The sequence below is a fragment of the Carassius gibelio genome, chromosome B3 (genome assembly GCF_023724105.1).
Source record: "Carassius gibelio isolate Cgi1373 ecotype wild population from Czech Republic chromosome B3, carGib1.2-hapl.c, whole genome shotgun sequence".
Taxonomy (NCBI): Eukaryota; Metazoa; Chordata; class Actinopteri; order Cypriniformes; family Cyprinidae; genus Carassius; species Carassius gibelio.
The window spans coordinates 2,354,319-2,380,741 of NC_068398.1; the positions used below are offsets into that span (position 1 = coordinate 2,354,319).

General features: G+C 36.6%; 1 protein-coding gene across 2 annotated transcripts; it reads left to right on the top strand.

Moving 5' to 3' along the window:
• The first annotated feature begins 9,313 nt into the window (after window positions 1-9,313).
• Window positions 9,314-26,205, top strand: LOC127952157 (gastrula zinc finger protein XlCGF26.1-like). 2 transcript variants are annotated; one of them, XM_052550516.1, is made up of 3 exons: window positions 9,314-9,489; window positions 20,495-21,286; window positions 24,346-26,205. In XM_052550516.1, the coding sequence occupies exons 2-3, from the start codon at window positions 20,569-20,571 to the stop codon at window positions 25,557-25,559; spliced, it is 1,932 nt and encodes a 643-aa protein (XP_052406476.1). In that variant the 5' UTR covers window positions 9,314-9,489; window positions 20,495-20,568; the 3' UTR covers window positions 25,560-26,205. The 2 variants fall into 2 exon arrangements, with proteins under 2 accessions (XP_052406476.1, XP_052406477.1); XM_052550517.1 differs by having other exon boundaries at window positions 9,314-9,466.
• The last annotated feature ends 218 nt before the right edge of the window (window positions 26,206-26,423 follow it).

A 26,423-nucleotide genomic window follows, 5' to 3' on the forward strand; every position in this document is an offset into this window, starting at 1 on the left:
AAATCTAGTTTTAGGAACATGAAGAATCATCGGACTCAAAGATCTCATATTTCTTCTATTTTACTAAGGAATCAAAAGGTCAACAACCTATTTTGGGGAGATGTCATGCAACGCTTTAAAAACAATCCCATGAACCTTTAACTCAATGCAGAAATCTCCAAAGCAAACTGAAATTGATTATATGACATAACGGTATCAAATGCACCTGTTACATTGAGTAAAATTATGATAACTGCTGTACCTTTCCAGAATCAGAATTGCTGGTCAAGTGTGCGTTCATGCTTAAACTGTGATGGAAAGAAATATGCTCAAAACTATTAATGAACTCCTATGAGTTAACTCTGAACATAAAGATGTTAGTGGGGTAATATGTGACAGAAGATCATCAACGTTATTTGCTTAAAAAAAAAAAAAATACCTCTAGGCAATTAATAGAAAATAAATTAAAAATCACTTTATTAATTGTACTAAATAAAATATTTGGCTTTTTTATTTTAATTAATTATGTTATCAAACTATTTTGCTTCACTGAAAACTTGCCAAGGTTTCTTTTAAAATTTCAAATGATCATTCTTCCATTTTCACTCTCTTCTGCAAATTTACCTAAAAATATGGATTTTACTTTTCATCCTTCGATTGAGTTTTTGATTCCTTGTTTTTTAATGGTGCAATCTCATCAAACAGAAAAAAATAACTGAAATACCCATCAGTTCTAAGGTTCAGAGAAGAAAACTGTAAATCATGATAGAATTATGGTGGTGGGACATAATGGTGGGAATGCCTTATCATTTAAACGATAAGGCACTGTACTTAGTTACTTTTTAAACCGCTTATCTTTACTCTCTCTCTCTCTCTCTCTCTCTCTCTCTCTCTCTCTATATATATATATATATATATATATATATATATATATTCTTATCTATAATTATACTATAACTTTTGATTTTGTTGTTAAATGTTCTGCATGAATTTCTGACATGTTAACATGTTTCAAAGTGCAAGTTTTTCAAAACAATAGCACTATTGTCTACAATGAAACATATTTGTGAAAATGATCACGTCATGTGTATGCATATTACGTTTATAGTATACAAGTGCTCTGTACATAAATACATAAATAAATAAATAAAATGCATGTGCACAAGTGTGCAGTGTTTCTTTCCAAAGTGACATTGTCAGCTATTGTCCTTCCAATATAATACACAATTTTTAGTCATTTTCATGTAAACACACCCTAAAAAACTGATTTATGTCATACTTATATTGATTTATGCCATACTAAATTAATTAAATATGTTATGCATCACAAATATCAGATTGTTTTAAAATGCTGTTTTAAGATTATGTAGTTTTACTTCCGCTAAATCTACATAGTCTTCACGGACAGACAAAAACATGAAAGTAACTAACTAAATCTAAACATTGAGTATTGACAATAAATACATTTCAATCATGACAATTCTTAAAATAGCATGAGTTAAGAAAGCAAGAAAGAAAGAAAGATAATTCTGATGTGAAGATGATGAAGAGAGAGAAGTCTTTGAAGGATCTCTAAGTCTGTGTCAGTCTGTGGCCTCATCTTTCCACTCATCAAAGACTTTCTGCATCAAACTGATCTTCTCAGTGCATTTTAAACATAAACATTTAAGATCAACTGAAGCCTCAACAAGTTTCATCAGGACTCTCTCAACATGTGCAAGTGCAAGTGTGACCTTCTAATTTTCACAAATGTGTTAGAACAAAGAAACTGATGTTTCTTTTGATCTGATGCTGGTTTGCTGAATATCAAATACTGCCATATTTCATGATTTGATTGTTTACTCTGCGTTTAGAATTAACCCTTTTCCAAAAGAAACAGTTTTGTGTGTGTTAGAACAGCTTAAAATGTAATTAATAAAGTCTTGTTCACGAGTTCACATCTACGTATATTAATTCAGTAATGTTATGCGTATTTGGCGTGCTGTCCGGGTGTAGGGCTCCGAGCTCGGGATGTGGCCCGAACCCAGAGTACTCCCCCGGCACATATTTATTTCTACTCCATGAACTCGGAGGTGCTTTATCATGTTCGAAGTGCATAGGAGGGTGCACGTTGAACATGATAAAGCACCTCCGAGAAGAAACAATCTTGAAACAAATGTTGCATGTTGCAGAGATTTCACTTTCCTAAACAGAATTGGAGTCAATGGAATGCTAACAGCAGGTGGGGGTCCGCTAGCCAATGGCGGTGCCCAGGGGTGCTTCAATAAAATATGAAACCCTGCCCCCCTTAGAACCGCCGACGCATGCTATCCATGTTTGACTCGCTCGGTTATGCCAATACTTCCGGTTCCAATCAATACTCGATACCCAAGCCTAATAATGATATATAGTTTGTCAAGATTAAATTTGTCCTGTTTCATTTCATCTATTCATAAACATTACCACGTGCGAGTTGAGGGGTGTTGAGGACACCCGCGTTGGGATGCTGGCTAACAGGTTAAAGTGTCCTAATATTGTGTAGGAGTCCCCTACAACAGGATTAAATGTATCTAAGGCAAGAAAATATCGTAATTTTCTCAAAATATACATTCAGTATTAGAGACATTTGCCAATGATTTCTAAACAATTCCTTCCAAGCAAGTTCGGAGCAAATGCCTCCCTTCCACAAGCCTACACTTCACTGATTGGTCAGCTAGCCATGCCTGTTATGATTGGCACAGAGAGGAGTCCTTGACCCAGTTAGCCAGCGCTAATCACTAGAAGAGACAAAAAAAATAAAATAAAACCCATTATCATCGAGGCATTTGTTGCATCCAGTGGGACATAATTAATAATTATAATGACTTGTGTCTTTTTACACGTTGCGTATCACACTGCATTAACATAAAACCATGTCTGCATTTGTGATCTGAGAAACAATAAAAAAACAAGCCTACTCTACTGCTCAAAATTAGCGTTTGAATAATTAGTGGGAAATTAATTATTTAAAAAAAAAAGTACCTACAGGCTGCGAGTCAGAAGCGCCAGACCGTCTTGCAAAGTTTGAACTGCCGTACTTTATAGAAACATCTGTTTTGCCACAGACACACTGGAAGCTACTGGTTCAGGAAAGTCCTCATCCTCCATAAAATGCACAGCACTCACCAGAATACTTGGCTTTGGAACGAGATGATTCAGAGGAGTGTGGTTGACCCTTAACTTTTATAAAGGATATCTCTTTGGATTTGAAACTTTAGTCTTAGCAACTTAACAGGTCTTAAATATGCACCAAGAGCTTCTAACACTTCAAAGAGAAAGTTTGAAAATAGCATCTTATGACCCCTTTAAGACCCTAAAGAATCATAAAACTTGTAGAAAATGGGCATTCAATGAGCACTTTAAACATGTGATTCTCAAGATGACAAAGACTTTCCACACTGAGAGCAGGTGAAAGGCTTTATCCCAGTTTGAATTAACATGTGCCTATTAAGGCATGATTTCTGTTTATAGCTCTTTCCGCACCAAGAGCAGCTAAAAAATGTTTTTTTTTTTTTTTTTCTGGAGTGTGAGTTACCAAATGATTCTTAAGTTGTCTTTTCTGTGTAAAACTCTTTTCACACTGAGAGCAGCTGAAATGTTTTTATGATGTGTGAGTTACCAAATGATTCTTAAGTTGTCTCTTTTGTGTAAAAGTCTTTCCACACTGAGTGCAGCTGAAAGGCTTTAATCCAGTATGAATAAACATATGCCTCACAAGGTATGATTTCAGAGTAAAACCCTTTCCACATTGAGAGCAGGAGAAAGGCTTTAGCCCAGCATGAATTATCATATGGTTCTTGAGGCTTACTTTATGCCTGAAACTGTTTCCACACTGTGAGCAGCTGAAAGGTTTTTCTGAAGTGTGAGTTACCAAATGAATCTTTAGTTGTCCCTTGTGTGTAAAAGTCTTTCCACATTGAAACAGGATAAAGGCTTTTTCCCAGAATGAATTAACATGTGCCTCGCAAGGTATGATTTCAGTATAAAACTCTTTCCACACTGAGAGCAGAAGAAAGATTTTCTCCCAGCATGAATTAACATGTGTTTTTCAAGGTTTGCTTTACGTCTGAAACTGTTTCCACACTGAGAGCAGCTGAAAGGTTTTTCTGAAGAGTGAGTTACCAAATGACTCTTAAGGTGTCCTTTCAGTCTAAAACTCTTTCCACACTGAGAGCAGCTGAAAGGTTTTATTCCAGTATGAATTAACATGTGATTCTTAAGATTTCCGTTACATGTGAAAGTGTTTCCACACTGAGAGCAGCTGAAAGGCCTGTCTTCGGTTGTTTTAATGCTGCAACTCACTGATTTTTCTTCATTGACATCAGGAGCTTTCTGATCCTGATATTTCTCATCCACCTCTTTCAGATCTCGTCTTTCTTCTTTCATTTTCATCTGGCCTAAAATTAAATCATAATAAAAGATGTAAATTAAAAATTTATTGAAACGTTAAAAAAATAAAATTAAGCCGAGGTAACAAAGTCTATTTGATGGTTGAGATTGTGTGTTGAAGAGAGACTTTATGATTATGCCATCATTTTAATAATATGATTATGGCCATGAATCTTAATCTGTGGAATGTCATATTTCCTGATTGCTTGTGCTAGTGGTTCAAGTGATGAACAAAACAGTAAAGTTGAAAGTGGACATCCCTGCCACGGACTGAGATAATATTACCAGTGAAGACTGATGCCGGTGCAGAACTGCCCACATATAGTTCCACTCTAGCCTGTCAAAGGCTATTTCTACATTAAGTGAAAACCTTCTAAATACGTTGTTAATTAACATAGAATTTATGGTTACCTGGTCATCCGAAGATTTTATTGCACTGATGTATGCCTTAGACTAACATTACATCAGCCTGAAGGAAGTGGCTAGATCTCGGATTCATCATAATATTTTTTGCCTCGTCCTATTTAAAATGAACTCTGCCTTTGAATGTGAAAGCAAGTCATAATTCCTCTTTCAAGGTGGACATCCATGTAGCTTGTTGATCAGAAAAAAAAAAGTTTTGTAAGTGTTGTAATACTTTGATCTTATTTTCTAATTGTGTATATTGGCGGGTTTGGACTTTGGCAAAAGCAGAAGAAAAAAATATATAGACTCCTCGTATTGCACATTTTGTATATTCAAGTTTTGTGATAAATTTATTCAGTAACTTAGAGGATGGGTTAGCTGTAGTATCAGGGTCAGATTTATCCAGTGCAGGATTTAAGACCGCATTAAAATCACCACCCATAACTAAAGGAAAATCAATCTGCTCAAGTAATATATTTGAAATAAAACTGCCTCATTCAGGCAGTAAATGGAGACCAATGCTAACCTGTCATTGTGTGAAAATCCAAAACACATTTGTTGCAGAATGCTGAATACATTTACAATTTATTATTGATTCGGTTTATATAGAGGTTTGTGTTTTTAATTAATATTTTGCCTATATTGAAAAGCCGTGCCTGGATCAGACATTAGAATAAACAAGTTCTATCTTGTGACAATGCATTGGGAGATGTATGCATAATCCAAAAGCTGAATAAATAAGTTTCCCATTGATGTATGGTTTGTTAGGATAGGACAATGGTTGGCCGAGGTACGGCTATTTGGAAAATACCTGGGGCCCGTTTCAGAAAGGAGGTTAAGTGAAAACCTCCTTGTATGTTAACCCTGAAATGTTTTATGTTTCAGAATGGGAGGTTTGTCAAACCCAAGAAAGCAGGGCAAGTCAAGCCCGTTTCTGAAAGAGAGCTAACTTATACTCAGAGTCAGTTACCATGGTAACTTACTCTATGAACCTAACCTGGTCAGGAGCAGGTTTTCTTCGGTAAATCCAGAGTTTCTTTCGGTCTCCTCCCCCTTTTTAAACACTTAATTGAAGCATGCTGGAAAAATGCTCTTCTTACCAAGTGATTTTTTTTTATATTATATGCCAGTGTGTTAATAATAATATTTATAATCTTAATACAAATTTATTCGAAAACAAAATTATTCTGAGTCTCTATTGCTAAGAGCAAATCTACTGTAGCTCCACCCTCTAGCGACACATAAGGTTAAATATGACACATGTGAATAACGGCTTCAATGGTGTAGGCAGTAATGTTTTGGGCAAGGAAAGCTAGCTTGTAAAGTGATTGATTGGGTTAGAGTCCGGCTTTTGCCGACTTTGTTCTTCTCACTTTTCCCATCACGTCACATTAGTATTTATTTTCAATAAAAATTAACTAAATATTCTAAAAGTGGAAGTGGCCTAACGAGTGTTTAATAAAGATGCGACTATTTATAATTGTAATAAATATAATAATTTACAATCTGTTATTATTGCATTCTGTTAATGTATAACAATACTGAGGTGCAAATGGGCCTAGTGTGTATCTGCCAGTATAAAGTATAACTAGCATCTAATTATTATTTACACTTAGCCTGTTGCAAAGAACTGCTACTTTTACATGGTGAATAGAATTTATCACAATTTTCACTGTACATTTTTCCTGTAAATAGCATCTAGACCTACTTGCACTTAGCCTACTGTAAATAGGATCTATCGCTAAGAAAGTATGTTCATTCCACTTAGTGTAAATAGCCACTGCCGTATTTTTCTTACTCTATTGGCAGATAATTCGTAAAATAAGAAAAATGCACTTAAAATATTATTATTAATGATTAATTTATTTATTTTTTTTTGCCCATGACATACCATAAAATTATTAGCTATTAGTTAATTAATCTAACGTTCTGCCAGTTTTCACCTGTGATATTATAACACTGAGAGGAGTTACATTTGTATTGAGTCTGAAGTATGCAGACAGCTTTTTGGCTGGAGCTGTTGCCATGGTGAATCGCAATATCGGTGCTCCATTGATAATGGCTTTTTATGGATTTGGTGCACGCGCTTAACTCAGTCAATTTAGAATTGTTCTGTTCTGTAACCGAGAACTCAGAGTTTCCCATCTCAGGGTAAGTCATCTCAGAGTTCAAGTTTAAACTCAGAGTTGGTTGAACCTCCTTAGTCAAACGGCTCCTGGAATATGTGCAAAAAGTGTCAATTTTTTTGTAAAAAAAAACACATGAATTCTCACAGGCTCAAGTTCAAGTTATGATTCCAAAAAGCAAAAATAAACTCAATTAAAGTAATAAATCTCCTCAGTGTCACTCTTTTCCATAAGAACTTTGAAACATGGATTTGAGAAACAATCAATGATAGTTAAGGTCTTATTTTTTTAAATAAAGGATCAGTGATTGTACCACATTTGTTTTTAATGACCATTTGAAAAATAAACACCTACCTCCTTGTTCCTTGTGTTTTATTATGCATGTTTCTGGTTCTTTGGGTTTTATTCTCCTGGTTTCTGGTTCCTCGTGTTCTATTCTCCGGGTTTCTGGTTCCTCGTGTTTTATTCTCCGGGTTTCTGGTTCCTCGTGTTTTATTCTCCGGGTTTCTGGTTCCTCGTGTTTTATTCTCCGGGTTTCTGGTTCCTCGTGTTTTATTCTCCGGGTTTCTGGTTCCTCGTGTTTTATTCTCCGGGTTTCTGGTTCCTCGTGTTTTATTCTCCGGGTTTCTGGTTCCTCGTGTTTTATTCTCCGGGTTTCTGGTTCCTCGTGTTTTATTCTCCAGGTTTCTGGTTCCTCGTGTTTTATTCTGCAAAGTTGCAGTTTTGGTTGTTGTTTTTTTTCCTTTGTCAGAAACTTCTCAAATACATTATTTAGACACATTATCATTGTAGCTTCTTGAGATGCAAATAAATCTATATGTATCTGAAAAGTCGCGCCCAAATTCACATTAAACCATTCACATTGTGTTTGTTTTTTTGTGTTTTGTTATTTTAAGTATGAAGGTCCCGCTCCACAGACAGAATGCTGGATTAAATATTAAGAAAAACAGAACAATTTTATAAAGGCATCAGTATTGTCTTCTGATCTTTTTTTTTTTTTTTTTTTTTTTTGACTGAAGGCCAGTCATTAAACAAATATACCATCTTTATGTTGTTTCTACATTGTTCTATTGATAAACATTTTCATTTTTGTAAATGACAAATTTGCCACAATTTTCTAATTTAAAAAAAAAATATTTTAGCAGCTCAAAATTATTTGTTTTACCACAGTTCTGCACCTCTCCAAAGTTAATATAATGACTTGTGCTTGATGATATTTGTCATTTGTTATTTACTTTGATTTATGTAGTAAAGTCGATTTCTTAACCTGATGAATTAAAAGTACTTATGTCAAAATAACAGAGCTATAACATATTTTACATCTATGCTAATGCATACTCTATCTTTGTAACAAAAATATAGTAATTTAACAATATGTTAAGGAGTGGTCACTTTTGTATAGTCTTACAGTTACGATCGGTCCTTTGAGGGCAGTCATAATGTTGAAGTGTCCCTCAGTGAAAATGAGTTTGACCCCTTGATATAGAGTCAGCAGAAATCTGATTTGAGTTCAAAGTGAAGTGAGTTCAGAAAGTGAAGCAGAGACACAAGGAGCACTGCGTCTGTCTGATTGTAGACTCATTTTGTATGTAAGATATAAACAAGCACAAACTGGGTGCTTAATGCAAATGTAATTGTCCACATTTACAAAATCTGCTGATTATGTTCGTCCATCGATGTAAATCTATCTTTATGTCTAGAGACAAAAGAGTGAGGTTAATCACTGTCGTCACGTCAGTTTGATTGTGTATCATTGCAAAGACACTGATGAACGACCAGAAAGCAATCTTGAGCTTTTGCTTTTATTTCTCAGCAAACACAAAACAGCTTTAAGCAAATAGTGATAAATCAAAATGAAATCCAGGTTTATTCCATTTTAATTTTATTATATTATTATTTTATAATATACACCAGACAATCAGACACACAAGTGTTGACAAAGAACTACAGATAATTAACAACAAGAGGTCATGCAATCATAAGATGAACATAAATTATGTCAAGAAGGTGCTCATACAGAGACAAACTGGGAAATTAAGGAGTAGAAAGGTAAATGAGTTATTTAGAGAACAAAGTCAATAGATGAGTTTTAAGCTGAGCCTTAAAGGTCTGGAGAAAGGAGGCTGCTGAGTTTTTAAGCAGTTTTCCACTTCCACTTCCGAAGATTCACAACTTCAAGGAGACTTTGTTAAACATGTGCTGTGTAACAGAAAATATGCATTTGTTCTTTGGTTTATAAATGTCCTAACTTGACATAAGTTGTTGATATAGACTCAACAAAATAGCTGGTAGCTTCAGAAAGTAAAAAGATAATTATAACGCTTGTCTACTTCTTAGGGGTTTCCTGATTGGACAGTTTAAACGTGTATCCCGGTGTGAAAACGCCCCGTGGAAACTCCTCTTTGTTCTGCTTGAGCTCAACGGCTGCAGTCCTGGATTCAGTGAGAGCTGAGGAACAAATAACTTTCAGCAGAAACCGTGAACTAAGAGTCATCAAAGCTTTCGGACGCAGCTGCAGCGATCTTCTGAGGAGAGGGTAGCAGTTCACGGTATTTATCATCTTTAAACAACGGTAAAACACACTTTACACTGTATGTTTGAACAGTACACGAGGTCGTTTCTATCTTGTTTTCATCGAGTAAGCTGTTTATGTGTTTTCAGACTTAAACATTTAGAGCAGCAGCAGGCAGTAAGGTCCGTGTATCATCCGATCATTCAATTATTCCATTTAATCTGGCAAACCAAAAACGAAATAAAGAATCAATATTTTGTTTTTCTGTATGAACCAAATATGAAAAACTGACGTTTGTTTCATTGCTTTCTGCTCGAAACGGGAAATATAATAAACAAGGAAACCAAAACGAAATAATGGATCAAATTTACGTTGTCTCAATTTTTCTTTATTTATTGTTGTAGGTCTAACTATTTCTCCTGCTTGATTTGCGCATGCGCAGTGGATAGTTTCAAAGTAGGTGGCTGAGCGCCAAAAGCGGAGAGTTAAAAGTTCATGCAAACCGATTTTAATAGACAAGTTTCAGTCAAATATTTATGTTTTATGCCTATAATAAAACCCAGTGTTAAAGCAGAGCGCAAATAATTAGACTATCCATTATGCGCTCACGTCACTTCTTTGTATTCATCGCGGGGATAAAGAACACGTTTTTTTTAGCGATCACAGGCTTAGTTACAGTATGTCCAATAACAATAATACAACACGATTTAATAAAAATCATAGATGGTTTAAATGTCTTTTGAAATCACGCTAACCACTTGTTTTGGTATGTGAGGCATTATAAGTGATCATTAAAACATATTAGCAGATTATTTTATTACTAATGATATCAATAAAAGCAATCAAAACGATATATATATATATATATATATATATATATATATATATATATATATATATATATATATATATATATATTAGCTACGTTATATAAATAATATCGTATTTCGGATTTGGTTTTAGGACAGCTTTGATTAAAGGATTTGATCCACTTCAAACGTTGACTACTGTATACACACACACATACACACAAAGAAAACAAGTAAATATTTCGAATATATAAAGAAAGTGTTTTTTAGTTTAATGAAAAACAAGTAGCCTAGACAGAAAACGAACAGAGAGCAGTGAAGTAGTAGTTTTCAGATGTGAATGGGTGGGGGAGGTATTTTCTTGACGTCATCAAACCAAAGTCACAGTAAGCATATAGACTATAGAGTGATGTATCATTGCTGAATCCTGATATGAATCAGTCTTTGAAAGACCCATTATTATAGACAGTTCAGTGACAAATTATTAAACACAGACACTTGAATTTATCCCTGAAAGAATCTGAATCTTGGATGAATAGATTGAATAAAATGCTTCTTTATCAACACAGTGACTTACCAACACATAGTGGCGACATTACTTTCATAAGTATCATAAAGTAGGCCTATCATTTCATTTTGTCATTACATATTTCTGTGTTAAAAATGTTGTATTAAACATTAATCTCATTTCATTATACAGTTGTAATTGCTATGTAAAGGCATGTACAGACCTCTAATCAGCATTAAACTGTAAACAGGCCTAATACATCTAAAATCAACTTCAGATCATTTAAGAATTTAACATTAAGGATGACATAAATACAAACCCGATTCCCAAAAAGTTGGGACGCTGTACAAATTGTGAGTAAAACAGGAATGGAATAATTTACAAATCTGATAAACTTACATTCTATTCACAGTAGAATATATATAATATATCAAATGTTGAAAGTATTGGCTCATTTTGGTTTCATGAGAGCTACACATTCCAAAAAAGTTGGGACAGGTAGCAATAAGAGGCCGAAAAGTTAAATGGACCAATTTGCAACTTATTAGGTCAATTGGCAACATCACTGGGTATGAAAAGAGTCTCTCAGTGTCTCTCAGAAGTCAAGATGGGCAGAGGATCACCATTCCCCCAATGCTGCGGTGAAAAATAGTGGAGCAATATCAGAAAGGAGTTTCTCAGATAAAAATTGCAAAGAGTTTGAAGTTATCATCATCTACAGTGCATAATATCATCCAAAGATTCAGAGTATCTGGAACAATCTCTGTGCGTAAGGGTCAAGGCCGGAAAACCATACTGGATGCCCGTGATCTTCTGGCCCTTAGACAGCACTGCATCACATACAGGAATGCTACTGTAATGGAAATCACAAAAAGGGGTCAGGAATACTTCCAGAAAACATTGTCATGTACACAATCCACCGTGCCATTCGCCGTTGCCGGCTAAAACTCTACAGGTCAAAAAAGAAGCCATATATAAATATGATCCAGAAGCACAGGCGTTTTCTCTGGGCCAAGGCTCATTTAAAATGGGCTGTGGCAAAGTGGAAAACTGTTCTGTGGTCAGATGAATCAAAATTTGAAGTTCTTTTTGGGAAACTGGGACACCATAGCCCCTTTCACACTGCCATTCCGGCAAATACAGGGGTAAAGTGTTCCTGCAATTGTTCCCTGGTCGCTAGATTTTGCATTTTCACACTGCCAGTGATGACCCGGGATATGTGCGTGCTTTCACACACAACCCTTGAAGATCAAGTAGTAAGTAGCTCTATGTGAGGAAAACACACGGAGTTCATTAAGAATTTTATGATTTTATGTTTTTCTATGTTCCTGTTAATGATGGTTTCGATGTTTGCAGTGATAATGTTGCTGTTAGTCTCGTGATCTATGAGCAGAATGAATGCGAACCAATATCAATTATTGATGCCGCAAATTCATTGATAACATAATTATTTTTCCGAGATTTTTCTTTGGCAGATCAAATCTGTTTGCTTAAAGTTAGTTTTAAGCTCTATACATCCATGGATAATTGCATTGTTTAAGGGACCGTCTGCAAATTCCAGCGCAAAAACCGTAACGATGCCCAATTGCTCTTTGATATAAATGATTTTACAAGAATGTGAGCTGCAACAATTGGAAAGTGTAGTGTACTTTTTTAAAGACGATGATTGAGGTAAATAGTTGAACGTGGCACTTAACTGTGTTCTTAAAAAGAATTGACAAAATTCACCTGTAAGTCAGTCGAGACTCTAGCAATGTACTACAAATCTCCACATACAGAAGCCACATAGATTTAAATATATTAGTAATAAATATATTTTACGTTTAAATATCTTATCTTCAAATAGAAAAACTTTTTTTGTACAATATGTAAATATATTTTGAAATATATATTTAAGTATTCGATTTTGGTTGATTTTTTTTTATATTTTTCACATTTATTAAAAGTTAATATTTTATCTGAAATGTTTGCATATATTTACCTTATATGTAAATACATTTAGATATCAGACTATGTAAATATGTTAATTTGCAATATTTGTCCATATATTAATTTATTTAATTTAATTTAATTTACTGTCTTCTTCAGTCGTTCCCAGACTTTCTTTATTTTTCATCTTTCCCTCAAATCTACACAAACATAAACATAAAAAATTAGTATATAGTTATACTATATAACACTAGTTATATAATCAAAATACTCAATTATGGCAATATATATTGAATGGGCACAGAAGTATGGGGATAGCACTGAATCGGCGGATTAGCGTAATTGTCCCAGCCATAATTATTATAATCAAAACAATGAAACTTTTTTCAAGAGTGCACAATAACTGAGATTTAAAAATGTTTAAAGAAAAGGCTCAAAATATTGCACACACATAATACACAACATCAATATCTCTTCCCTTGGTGTTTTGAACATTTCTATGAGTAATGCTGCACGTTGTGACTGAAGCGCATCATTGCTTCAAGAGCATCATTCTGTGCACTGGTTGTGTTTAAGAGCTGTTAGCCATACCCTGTGCTAGAAATTTATTTTACTTCTATTGTGTGTATGTATATATATATATATATATATATATATATATATATACTTGCACCTCCTGTCATGCCGATTACTGCGTGCTGCTGCAATAGACGCATTGTGCAGCATTAAGGTTAATGATTAATCGATTAATTGTTTGTTAATTTAAACGACTATAGATTATAGAAATGATCGAAAATTCACATCCCTACACAGAGGTATAAAAATTCTACATTCATAAAAAAAAAAAAAAACACACTTATATCGGATCTGAATTGGGAGATAATCTGAAATATTGGTATCATTGCATCCCCTAAATCCAACCGTGTGGGATTTACCTCTCTTTTCATAGTGACAGCCAATCAGATTAGTTTTCTGGTATTACATTTACATTTGAAGAGTTCAGATGCAAAAGCCTCTAAATGCCATCTGAAATTTTCATCTAAAATTAGGATTTTTATCAGGCTCCTATATTTTTGTTCAGTTATTTTACTTTAATGGCAATGTACAGGTTTTGTTGTTCGTAATCTTGCTCGGCTCGGTGTTCATCTTCAGTTCTGTCTTCACAGCAGTTCAGTTAATTTTCTGTTTGAATAACTTCTGTGAGTTTCTTTATTAGCTTACAAGTGCCTGTGCTAGTAAATACAAAAAATAAATGCTCAACGATGCTTACTAGAAGTGTTTTATTGAAATGAGTCCATATTTCTAGGTAAATAATCCATTGTTTTGTTTGCTTCCAAACCTCATAAACATGGCGGACAGCACTCACAAGCACAGGCATGAGACTCCAAGACGCTGTAAAGGTCTTAAGTCAAGTTTAAAACCGTAAATAATATAATAATTTCTTAATTCAAAGTAAAATATTAATGAATCCATCTCTGCTAATCCTGGGTTGCTATGGTCACGCAGGTTTGTTTACGCATTAAACTCGTAGCCAAGAGAAAAACATGTCGTTCCCTCAACATAAGAAGCCGTGGCCACGAGAAAAATGGATGTTGTTCCCTCAACATAACATCTCGAGGCCAAGACATAAGGATGTAGTTACCTTGACAAAATGATCTCGTGGCCACGACATATCATGTTCCCACAAGTTAATATGATGTTTTTCAAATTAATATCTAGTGGCCACAACATATTATCATGTTCCCACTGGTAAGTCACTTCTTATGTAAGAAAATGCTGTGTCAGTGCTGTCTTATTTAGCTTGTGTTGGAATTACCAAACAACAGAAAAACCATGTACTGGTGTTGATCAAATACCATGTGAGTCTATTTTATGTATAATTTATTTTTGAAGATTGGCTTTTTTTCTTGTGGCCTAGTGGTTAGAGAGTTTGACTCCTAACCCTAGGGTTGTGGGATCGAATCTCGGGGCGTCGGTACCACAACTGAGGTGCCCTTGAGCAAGGCCCCAACAGTTCACTGCTGTGTGTGTGCACTTTGGATGGATTAACCCATATGCGTTGTTGGCAGACCTGCCAACATGTACGCATTTTTCGTACTCTGCATGCATTTTGACCCATAAGCACGCTTGTACGATTCGCTGCTCTCTAGGTACGCATTTTGTTGCTTCTCGCATTTCGACGATTTCAGTTTCTTTGCAATCTATGACGCTGATTCTTAGTTGGCAGTTAGAAAAGTGGTGGAATGGCTTGAAATCTAGAAGGTTTTAGACAGGCCAGGTGCTGATTAACGTAAGATAAAGGTAACAGTTGGGCTATTTTTAGCCTAATTGAATTTATGAACATTACAAATGACCTTGACATCATAACAAGCAGTCCAGCTGTGACGAGCTCAGTTCAGTTCACGCGTTCATGTAGGCTAACATGTAAGGGTGGCGCTGTCAATAACGCACCTAAAAGCTGTCACAAAGAACTGGCAAAAGTAATGATTATGAATATTTTATGAATATAATTATTAATAAACAAGTGTCACAGCCAGCTCGTTCTCGACCGTAACATAAAATAGGATCACACTTGCTCAGATGGTTTGACTTGCAAGTTCGTTTATTACAATGAAAAATAATCCATTAAACAAAATAATATAGCATAATGTCTAGGGTTTAAATAAAGAAATCATAATCCAAAAGGTAAGGAATGTTGACAAAGATAAACAAAAGCAACGGTTGGCGCACAAATGACTTCTCTGGAGACTGCCATTCCCCAGAGGAAGTAATGTGAGATGAATTAGTCCAGCATTTATTCTCTTCACAATCAATGCTAATCAGTCAGCAGGGGTGTACAGTCAACCACACCCTCCCAGGTCATTCCGCCCCCAGCAGGGAAGAAAAGGGAGCACAGGGTCGTAACACCTCCCTCCTTAAAATAAAGATTCGGCAACGAATCTAAAAGGAAAAAAAAATAATAATCAAGCAACACCAAAGGACAACACAAAGTAATCCAGCCGTCCAGGAAGCGTCCTCTTCACCCCACCTCGTCCTTCAACACCTCTGGGCCCTAGAGATGCAAAAAAAAAGAGAGAGAGAAGAGAGAAACGTACAACACCGACGTCATGTTATACTCTAGAAAGAGTGTCAGCTATCACGTTGTCTTTTCCCCTTACATGCTTGATGTCTAAATAGAAAGGTTGTAGAATGAGACTCCATCGCATAAGTCGTTGGTTTCGATTTCTCATTCGATTCAAAAAAACCAAAGGGTTATGATCCGTATAAACGACAATCGGCGCAACAATTGACCCCAAATATACCTCGAAGTGCTGTACGGCTAACACCAGGGCGAGGGCTTCCTTCTCAATAGTTGAGTAGACCTGTTGATGCCGGTTAAATTTCTTTGAAAAATAGCTTACAGGATGCAAAATATCGTTCGAAGCTTCTTGCAAAAGAACTGCGCCTGCACCACAAGCACTCGCATCAATTGCAAGACTGAAAGACTTTTCAAAATTCGGGGCTTTCAAAACAGGGGCACAGGCCAGTAAAGCCTTACAATTTTCGAAAGCCTGCTGACATGTCTCAGACCACTGAAAAGCTATCTTCGGACTCAATAAATCGGTTAGAGGTGAAACCACACTAGCGAAATTGTCACAAAAACTCCTGTAATATCCCACCATGCCGAGAAATCGACGCAATTCACGACGAGTGGTGGGGGTTGGGAAGTTACAAATGGCTTCTACCTTAGTCCCGATAGGTTTCACACATCCATTCCCCACTACCTTACCCAAGTACGTGACGGTTGCTTTTCCAAACTCAGATTTAGCCAGGTTGATCGTAAGATTGGCCCTAGCTAAGCGGGAGAAGAGTTCTTTTATCTGGGTAAGATGCTCAGACCAGGAAGAACTATACAGGACAACGTCATCAAGATACGCCTCGCATCCAGACATTCCATACAGTATATGGTTCACTAATCGTTGGAAAGTCGCGGGGCGTTACGAACCCCGAAAGGCATTACTGTGTACTGCAGGAACGCATCAGGCGTAACAAAGGCGGATAACTCCTTTGCACGGGTAGTCAAAGGCACCTGCCAGTACCCCTTTAGAAGGTCAAACTTACTGACGTATCGGGCAGAGCCAACATGATCGACGCAATCGTCAACACGAGGTAACGGAAAACAGTCCGGTTTTGTCACAGCATTAAGTTTTCGATAATCTGTGCAAAATCGATATGAACCATCGGATTTATTCACTAAAACGCAGGGAGAACTCCATGAACTAAAACTAGGTTCAGCCAGGTGATGAGTAAGCAAATAGTTCACCTCTTGTTTTAACAAATCTCGTTTCAAAGGGGTTAACTCTGTAAGCGTTTTGCTTGACAGGACAGGAAGTTCCTACATCGATGATATGTTCAATGGCAGAAGTACGACCAGGAACGTCAAGGAAAAGAGAAAGGAATGACATCACTAACTCAATGATGTCATTCCTCTCCTTCTCTGCCAATTAAGAAAGATGAGAAGGCAAATCAATAAGAATCTCAGAGTTGTTAAGACGTCCGTTGACTTTTTCTCGAGAAAGCAGATTTCCATCCTCATCAGCATTCTCTGAAGAATCGCCACTCATACTGCGAGAAAGAGAAGACTGTTGTTCTGGATTAAAAGAGTCACAAGTGGTTACTACGCTAACAGAGACAGAAGGAACCGAAACTACATAAGGTTTCAACAAATTAATGTGACAAACTTGCTCTTTTCTTCGACGGTCAGGAGTATTCAGCAGATAATTATTATCTGAAAGGCATTTAATTACACTGTAAGGTCCTGTAAACTTTGCTTGAAATGGGTTAGCAGGAAGAGGCAGCAAAGCCAATACCTGATCACCCACCTGAAAATTTCTCCACTTAGCCTTCCTGTCAAAAAGTTGTCGCATTTTTGTTTGAGACTTACTCGGCTTCTTTTTAGCAATAGCTCGTGCCTCATACAGTCTACACCGAAATCCACTCACATAGTCGGAAACATTTTCAGAAGGTTTAGACGTACGCCACTCATCAGCTAAAACAGCAGTAGGTCCTCGTACGTTATGTCCAAACACTATTTCATTCTGACTAAAACCAATGCTTTCCTGGATTACCTCACGTATAGCCAGCAACATCCACGGCAAGCCTTCCTCCCAATCCGCATCGAGTTCCACACAATACGATCTTAAAAGAGACTTCAAGGTTTGATGAAACCTTTCAAGAGCTCCTTGACTCTGTGGATGATAAGCACTAGAAATATTGTGGTTTACTCGAAGCTGACGCAGGACTTTTGAAAACGGTTTCGACATAAAATTTGAACCCTGATCCGATTGAATCACTTTGGGAATTCCAAAGGTCGACATAAAATTAGTGAGGGCCTTCAAGATGGACTTTTTGTAGTGATAGACCTTAATGGATAAGCGGCAGGATAACGAGTAGTCTGGCACTTAACAGTGAGAAGATATTGATGACCAGTCTTAGATCGGGGCAAAGGACCAACACAGTCAATAATCAGATGCTCAAAAGGCGTGGAAACAACAGGAATAGGCTGCAACGGAGCAACAGGCACTTTCTGGTTTGGCTTACCGGTGATCTGACATATATGGCAAGAAAATAAAGGTTTAAGAGTGTCATCGCTCTGCTGAGCTCTTATTAAGTCCTCTCGAGAGATCTGTAACAGAGAAGTCAGAGAACGGTCATCAACAGAGAGATCAACATTAGTTTCATCAAGAGTGGACAGAAACTCAGATGTGTCAGCAGATTCATGTCGCAGTGCTGTAGAATCTTTCTGGTCAGAAGAACAGGCTTTCAGGTCTGGTTGTTTGGGACTCTTAGACACATCAGATACTTGCTCACCTGTAGTAACAGTGTAAAAGAAAGTGTCATGAAGTGGAATCTCAACAACTTGATTTTCAGATAGCGGTTTAGCCATTGAGCGAGTAACTGCACAAGCTGGGAACAAATCAGGACATTGTTTATGATTAACATCAGATTTCCTGGGTACAGATACTACTATGGGTGGAGCTGCCACACTACTCTCTCCCCAAACATTCCCACCAGCTAAATCATTCCCCAGGATAAACGTAATCCCAGGAACTGGAAGTGCAGAACGGACACCAACTACTACATCACCAGATACGATAGCAGAGGAAAGATGGATTCGATGCAGAGGCACTTCAACAAACCCCATCTCAAAACCTCGTACTAGTACATGGGTTCCAGTAGCAGTTTCAGGAGTTAAAGGCAAAATTCCTTCTAAAAGAAACGACTGAGCAGCTCCCGTATCTCGAAGAAGACGTACTGGCACCGTTTCGTTTGAACCAGGCAATGACACATTTCCCTCAGTGATAAAAGGTGTATAATCAACGGAGGAAGTTATACACTGACCAACAGTTTTATCACTAGAACTAGATAAATGACGATCTTTCTCATCACGAGTGTCAACAGTGAATGGTGAGGTAGAAACTAAAGCAACAGGTTTCGACAATTTATCTTTCTTCTTGAGAATAAGACAGTCAGATATTTTATGACCAGGCTTTTTACAATAAAAGCAAACCATGTCCCGTGAGAGTGCCGGTTTACTAGCATATTCAGCAACTGTCGCCCTAATATTCCTACTCATCACAGGAGACTTTGTCTTAGGTTGAAAGCAAAACTTAGACTTACTCATATCGTTGGTTTTCAGACCGACTGAACTGAATGAACGACGATGGGTTAACACAAATTCATCAGCCATGATAGCAGCTTCAGAAAGTGTATTCACCTTGTGTTCAGTGAGATGCGTAGCCACAGCATGAGGAACACAATGTTTAAACTCCTCTAAGAGCACTAATTCTCTTAACTGCTCTTTAGTTGTAACTTTCATTGAAGTGCACCAACGATCAAATAAGTTCTTTTTCTCTTGCAAATTCAACATGAGTACATTCATCAGCTTTAATAAAATTTCTAAATTTTTGACGATATGCCTCAGGAACGAGTTCATATACATGTAACACAGCAGATTTCACAACATCATACTCACCACTCTGTTCGAGTGAGAGTGCAGAATAAACTTCCTGAGCTTTACCTGTGAATACACACTGTAACAATAAAGTCCAAAAGCTTTTCGGCCATTTCATGGATAAAGCAACACGTTCAAAGTGATAGAAATATTTATCCACTTCCTTTTCAGAAAATGGCGGCACTAATCTCATATTTCTGTGAATATCAAACACCGGTTCACCTGCATTCGCATGCTGTTGTGAAATAGGAGGCGCTTGTGAAGCTTCAGCAGTCTTTGCTGCTAATAACACAAGTGTTTTCTGTTACAGTGTTGTGTCGACTGCAAAGATAAAGTTGATGATGCTGTCTAGCGATCTTCGCAGTAGTGAACGCGCCAGAGAAATGCTGCCCGAAAACAAATATTATGTGATATAATTCACCCAAAAATGTGATTTGGTTGAGTATTTGAGATTTGGATTTCCTCAGAAAAATGACATTTTAAATATAAAAAGTGATTTTTTTTTTTTTTACCTTTTTGTCACAGTCTTGGGCATGTCAAAGATTAATAACAACATTGGCTTTGATGCATTGTTAATTTTTGTGCAGCATTAGATAAAAAAATGTTTCTCCCTCATTTATTATTAGTGGCTGTTTTTGCCCCATTGACTTCCATTATAACAACATTTTTTGATTGCAAATCCATGACAAGGCCCCAACAGCTGTACACTCAACTTTGGGACACAGCTGTTGGGTCACCATACTTGGCTGCATGACACATCACTTTTTTTCTAATCTCCTCTCTCCAGTCCAGCGTGTAATACCTGTAATATTCTCATCCTCACAGTAGTGACTACGTTTTGATGAAAAGCAGGAATATCTGGAGGAGTATCATCTGAACTGAGATCTGCTGCTGTGAAGATGTTTGTTAAAGAGGAGAGTGAAAAGAACACGAGTGAACCAGAAACCTGGATAATAAAACCCGAGAAGCCAGAAACCTGGAGAATAAAACCAGAGGAGCCAGAAACCTGGAGAATAAAACCCGAGGAACCAGAAACCTGGAGAATAAAACCCGAGGAGCCAGAAACCCGAAGAATAAAACACGAGGATCCAGAAACCTGGAGAATAAAACCCGAGGAGCCAGAAACCTGGAGAATAAAACCCGAGGAGCCAGAAACCCGGAGAATAAAACCCGAGGAGCCAGAAACCCAAAGAATAAAACCCGAGGAGCCAGAAACCCGGAGAATAAAACCCGAGGAGCCAGAAACCCGGAGAATAAAACCCGAGGACTTAGAAACCTGGAGAATAAAACCCGAGGAGCCAGAAACCCGAAGAATAAAACCCGAGGAGCCAGAAACCCGGAGAATAAAACCCGAGGAGCCAGAAACCCGGAGAATAAAACCCGAGGACTTAGAAACCTGGAGAATAAAACCCGAGGAGCCAGAAACCCGGAGAATAAAACCCGAGGAGCCAGAAACCTGGAGAATAAAACCCGAGGAGCCAGAAACCCGAAGAATAAAACCCGAGGAGCCAGAAACCCGGACAATAAAACCAGAGGAGCCAGAAACCTGGAGAATAACCAGAGACCGAGAGAATAAAACGCGAGGAGCCAGGAGAATAAAACATGAGGAAAAAGGAGGTTGGTGTTTATTCTACATTAATCTTTAAATAATATTTGTGGTACATACACAAATCCGTTATGCAAGAATAAGACGTTAACTATCATCAAATGGTCTTAAATCCATGTTTTAAATTTCTTCTGGAAATGTAACTGCACTGACACTGAGGAGATTTAATTATTACTTTAATTAGACCTTTATTTTTGCTTTTTGAAAATCGAGAAACTGTATTGAACTCCAAGCCTGGGAGACTGTGTATAGGTTTTTACGCTAGTAGTAGAAACCAGCATAGTAAAGTTAGTTTTAGGTTCAATGTTTGCAAGACATATGCTTTCGTGTGCCACTACTACATCAGTCCTACAAAGATACCACAACCACGATTAGTTTTAACATTATGCAACAACTTTATATCAACGTTAAAATATATTTTTTAAATAGTCTAAGTGTACTGTAGCAGCAAATTTTAACCAGAGAAAACTATAGTGCCATAGTGGCGCTTGATGTGTAAGGGACCGTCTGACAATTCCACCGATTGGGTTTAATACGTCCAATTTATTTTAACTAGTGTGACTTCTAACATTTAAAATAAAATATTGCCAAACTGTAAGGCATGTATAACTCAAAGTGATTTACTACAGGTGGGATTTTGCCAATACCTTCCTTCATATATGCAGTACAGTACACAATCTTTTTTGTACAATTTACTGGGACACAGGAAGTGTCCTCATAAACCATGTTTATGTTGTACTACCCATGACATTGTACGCATTTGTGTCCTAATGAACCATATATACCTGTATACACAAATAAATAAATGATAAATGACTAAATATGAATATAAATAATGTGCTGTAGCATCAAAAGCCACTAGGAGTGTACTACAACCTTTAGAACATGAAAAAAGAGAATTAGGTGAATTTTGATAAATTAGTTTTCTATGAAAATATTTGTGTGCTGTACAAGCAGTAAAGGTGTTACTGTGAAAATGTAACCTTTAGCAAGTCAGTCTGGTCACTACGAATGTACAGCAACCAAAAAAAAATTTCAGTATTTTCTTTTCTTAGAATAATTATGCACTGTTTGTACAATAATGGAGATATTGACAAAGTTTCACCTGTATTAAGTTAGTCTTGAACCTACAAGTGTACCACAACCTTTGAAACATAAAATACCCTTTGGGTAAATTACAGTAATTGTATTTGATAATTATGTACTTTATGTACAGAAACTGTTTGAAGTCAGTCTTGCCACTAGGAATGTACAAACCCGATCCAAAAAAAGTTGGGACACTGTACAAATTGAGAATAAAAACAGAATGAAATGCTAAAGTAATCAAATAATAAGTTTCAAATGTCAGTATTTTAGAATACAACATAGATGACGTATCAAATGTTTAAACTGGAAAAAAAAATATCATTTTAAGGGAAAAAATAAGATTTTAAATTTCATGGCATCAACACGTCTCAAAAAAGTTGGGACAAGGCCTTGTTTACCACAGTGTGGCATCCCCTCTTCTTTTTATAACAGTCTGCAAACGTCTGGGGACTGAGGAGACAAGTTGCTCAAGTTTAGGAATAGGAATGTTGTCCCATTCTTGTCTAATACAGGCTTCTAGCTGCTCAACTGTCTTAGATCTTCTTTGTCGCATCTTCCTCTTTATGATGTGCCAAATGTTTTCTATGGGTGAAAGATCTGGCCATTTCAGTACCCGGATCCCTCTATGCAGCCATGATGCTGTAATTGATGGAGTATGTGGTCTGGTTTTGTCATGTTGAAAAATGCAAGCTCTTCCCTGAAAGAGATGACGTCTGGATGGGAGCATATGTTGTTCTAGAACTTGGATATACCTTTCAGCATTGATGGCGTCTTTCCAGATGTGTAAGCTGCCCATGCCACACGCACTCATGCAACCCCATACCATCCAGGTTCAGTCCCAGAATGAGTCCTGTGTGAACAAAAGCCAGAACTAATGCCGTAAAGGGTGTGTTGTAGTTTAGTGGGTGCTTTGAATGCAGATCAACTTTAGCAACAAAAATGTAGCCAATTTTTTTTCTCCATGTATATAATCAGACATCAATGAAGTATAAGAAATTTTTGAATTTAACATTTTTCAAAATGTGTAAAACTACGCGTTTTGGCAATGATAATCAATTTGTCGTGTACACTTTCTGACAAGAGTAATTTTACATTTAACAATATGAAGAGATCTGCCTACTTGCAGGTACTATTCTGCCACGTGTTTATAATTTAAAGTCAAGATATATCAAAATAAAAAGTGTGTTTATAAATGTCCCTCAAAAAATGTTGCGGAGGATGAGTTCATCAGTCATGGACACTTTATTTTTCGACCATTGTATCGTTAATATTATACATGAATATTCAGTCTGTCATGTTTCTGTAGTGTGAAAAAAATCTAGCAGAATATCCATTTACTTTTTACAGAATATTTTAATGCTAATTTGTTTAAATTATAACATGAGTTCAGACACAGCTAGACGCATTGCGGTAATGAGAATTTCAGCAGAAAATGCAATAAAATGCAAAAATAATTAATTCCTATGTTGAAGTTACTCTGTGTTGAAGGTAGAGAACAGTATTGTCTTTATTATGATGTTTTAATATATTACTAAATTGCATGTTTAATATTTAAAATAATTAGTGCCATGGCGTTTCAACAGATTCATGAGATTGACCCAATCAGTGATCTGCGATGTGCAATTATTCGAGTTCAGTCAGATTGTATTTGTCTCAAAGTGTTCAATGTTTTATGTGTGAGTGAATCAGTGACCAAACTAAACATTGTTTCTCCCAATGATATGAATGTAATATGTTATTAAAATTGTTAAATTAAAGAAAGTAATCAAAGAACAAACCTTGTTTGCTGGAGCTGTCAGTGTGTAGTGTTTCTCTACAAAGTGATATCACCATCTAATGACCTGTCAGCATAATGCAGTGTTTTTAGTTATTTTCATTGCACTGTGTTAACAAAGGACAGTTTTGACATCGTTTTCATAAACATTTCATATTTTATCCTCTTATTTTTAAAATTTACCATTTGATTTTCATTCTTTGTTTATAGGCCTAATGAAAGAAGAAAGGCAAGATCTGAATGAGGTTGATGAGCAATATCAGGATCAGAAAGATCATGATGTCAATGGAGAAAAGTCAGTGAGTTCCAGCCTTAAAACAACAGAACCCAAGAGGCCTATCAGCTGCTCTCAGTGTGGTAAGAGTTTCAAATATAACAGTAAACTTAAGAAGCACATGTTAATTCATACTGGGATAAAGCCTTTCAGCTGCTCTCAGTGTGGAAACACTTTTGCACGCAAAGAAAGCCTTGAGAACCACATGTTAATTCATGCTGGAATAAAGCCTTTCATCTGCTCTCAGTGTGGAAGGAGTTTTAGAAGGAATGCTAGCTTAAAGGATCACATGTTAATTCATAATGGAATAAAGCCTTTCAGCTGCTCTCAGTGTGGAAAGAGTTTTACAAGGAAAGAAGGCTTAAAGGATCACATGTTTAGTCATACTGGAATAAAGCCTTTTAGCTGCTCTCAGTGTGGAAGGAGATTTACACTGAAAGCTAGCTTAAAAGATCACATGTTTAGTCATACTGGAAAAAAGCCTTTTAGCTGCTCTCAGTGTGAAAAGAGTTTTACACGGAAAACTGGCTTAAAGGATCACATGTTTATTCATACTGGAATAAAGCCTTTCAGTTGCTCTCAGTGTGGAAACTTTTTTGCACGCAAAGAAAGCCTTGAGAAGCACATGTTTATTCATACTGGAACAAAGTCTTTCAGCTGCTCTCAGTGTGGAAAGAGTTTTATGCAGAAAGAACAACTTGAGAGTCATTTGGTAACTCACACTTCAGATAATCCTTTCATCTGCTCTCAGTGTGGAAAGAGTTTTACAAATAAAGTAGGCTTAAAGCATCACATGCCAATTCATACTGGAATAAAGCCTTTCAGCTGCTCTCAGTGTGGAAAGAGTTTTACATATAAATCGAGCCTTACGAACCACATGATGATTCATACTGGAATAAAGCCTTTCAGCTGCTCTCAGTGTGAAAAGAGTTTCATATGTAACGGTAATCTTAATAGGCACATGTTAATTCATGCTGGGATAAAGTCTTTCAGCTGCTCTCAGTGTGGAAAGTGTTTTACACTGAAAGAAAACCTTAAGATTCATTTGGTAACACACACTTCAGAAAGTCCTTTCAGCTGCTCTCAGTGTGGAAAGTGTTTTACATATAAATCAGGCCTTACGAGGCACATGTTAATTCATACTGGGTAAAAGTCTTTCACTGTTTTACATATAATCAAGCCTTAAGAGGCACATGTTAAATCATACTGGGTAAAAGTCGTTCACAGTTTGGAAAAACTTTTACACAGAAAGGACATTGCAAGGTTCATTTGGTAACCCACTCTTCATAAAAGCCTTTCACCTTGGGGAGTTAAAGTAAATGACTGTTTTTCTGAATGACTGTCATCAACTGGATCACCTCAAGGATGTATCCTCTCACCCTTATTATTTATCTTGTACACAAAGACTGTAAAAGTAGTTTTAGAAATAGGCATATTATAAAATTTGCTGATAATTCAGTAATCGTTAGCTTATTGAGTGAGGAGGACTCCATGTTTGGCCCCGTGGATTATGAATTTATTATGTGGTGTCAGAATGCTTTCTTGAAATATACTGTAAAGGCACAAAATGTAATTTTTCACCGCTGGAGGGTGTGTATTCAAAATAAGCCGTCGGCAAAAGAAACCTTGACACACGTATAGCTTGAAAGCTTTTATTTTGCAAAACTGCTTCCAGTCGTGCGTATGAGAGGTAAAGCAGCGCTGTTTTCATATACTATATACGTTTGAAAGTACTGTTATAATGCTACTCTGTGCTGTCGTCACCGGTCTATTAAAACACACAACATTAAAGCGTCTTTGGTGTTTCCATGTTTTCTACAAAACAAAACCAGAAATTGAGGGGTTAAGAAGTAATTGGCAGGTGACAGAACGACACTATGGCCACTGTCCATGTAACTAGTTTTAAACTTTCTTTGAAACCTTTGAGATAATGTAAGTACACAAGTCAGCAAATTATATAACACTTCTAGTGGTTTTGCGATATTGTACTAAAATAATCTTACATATTGTGCAT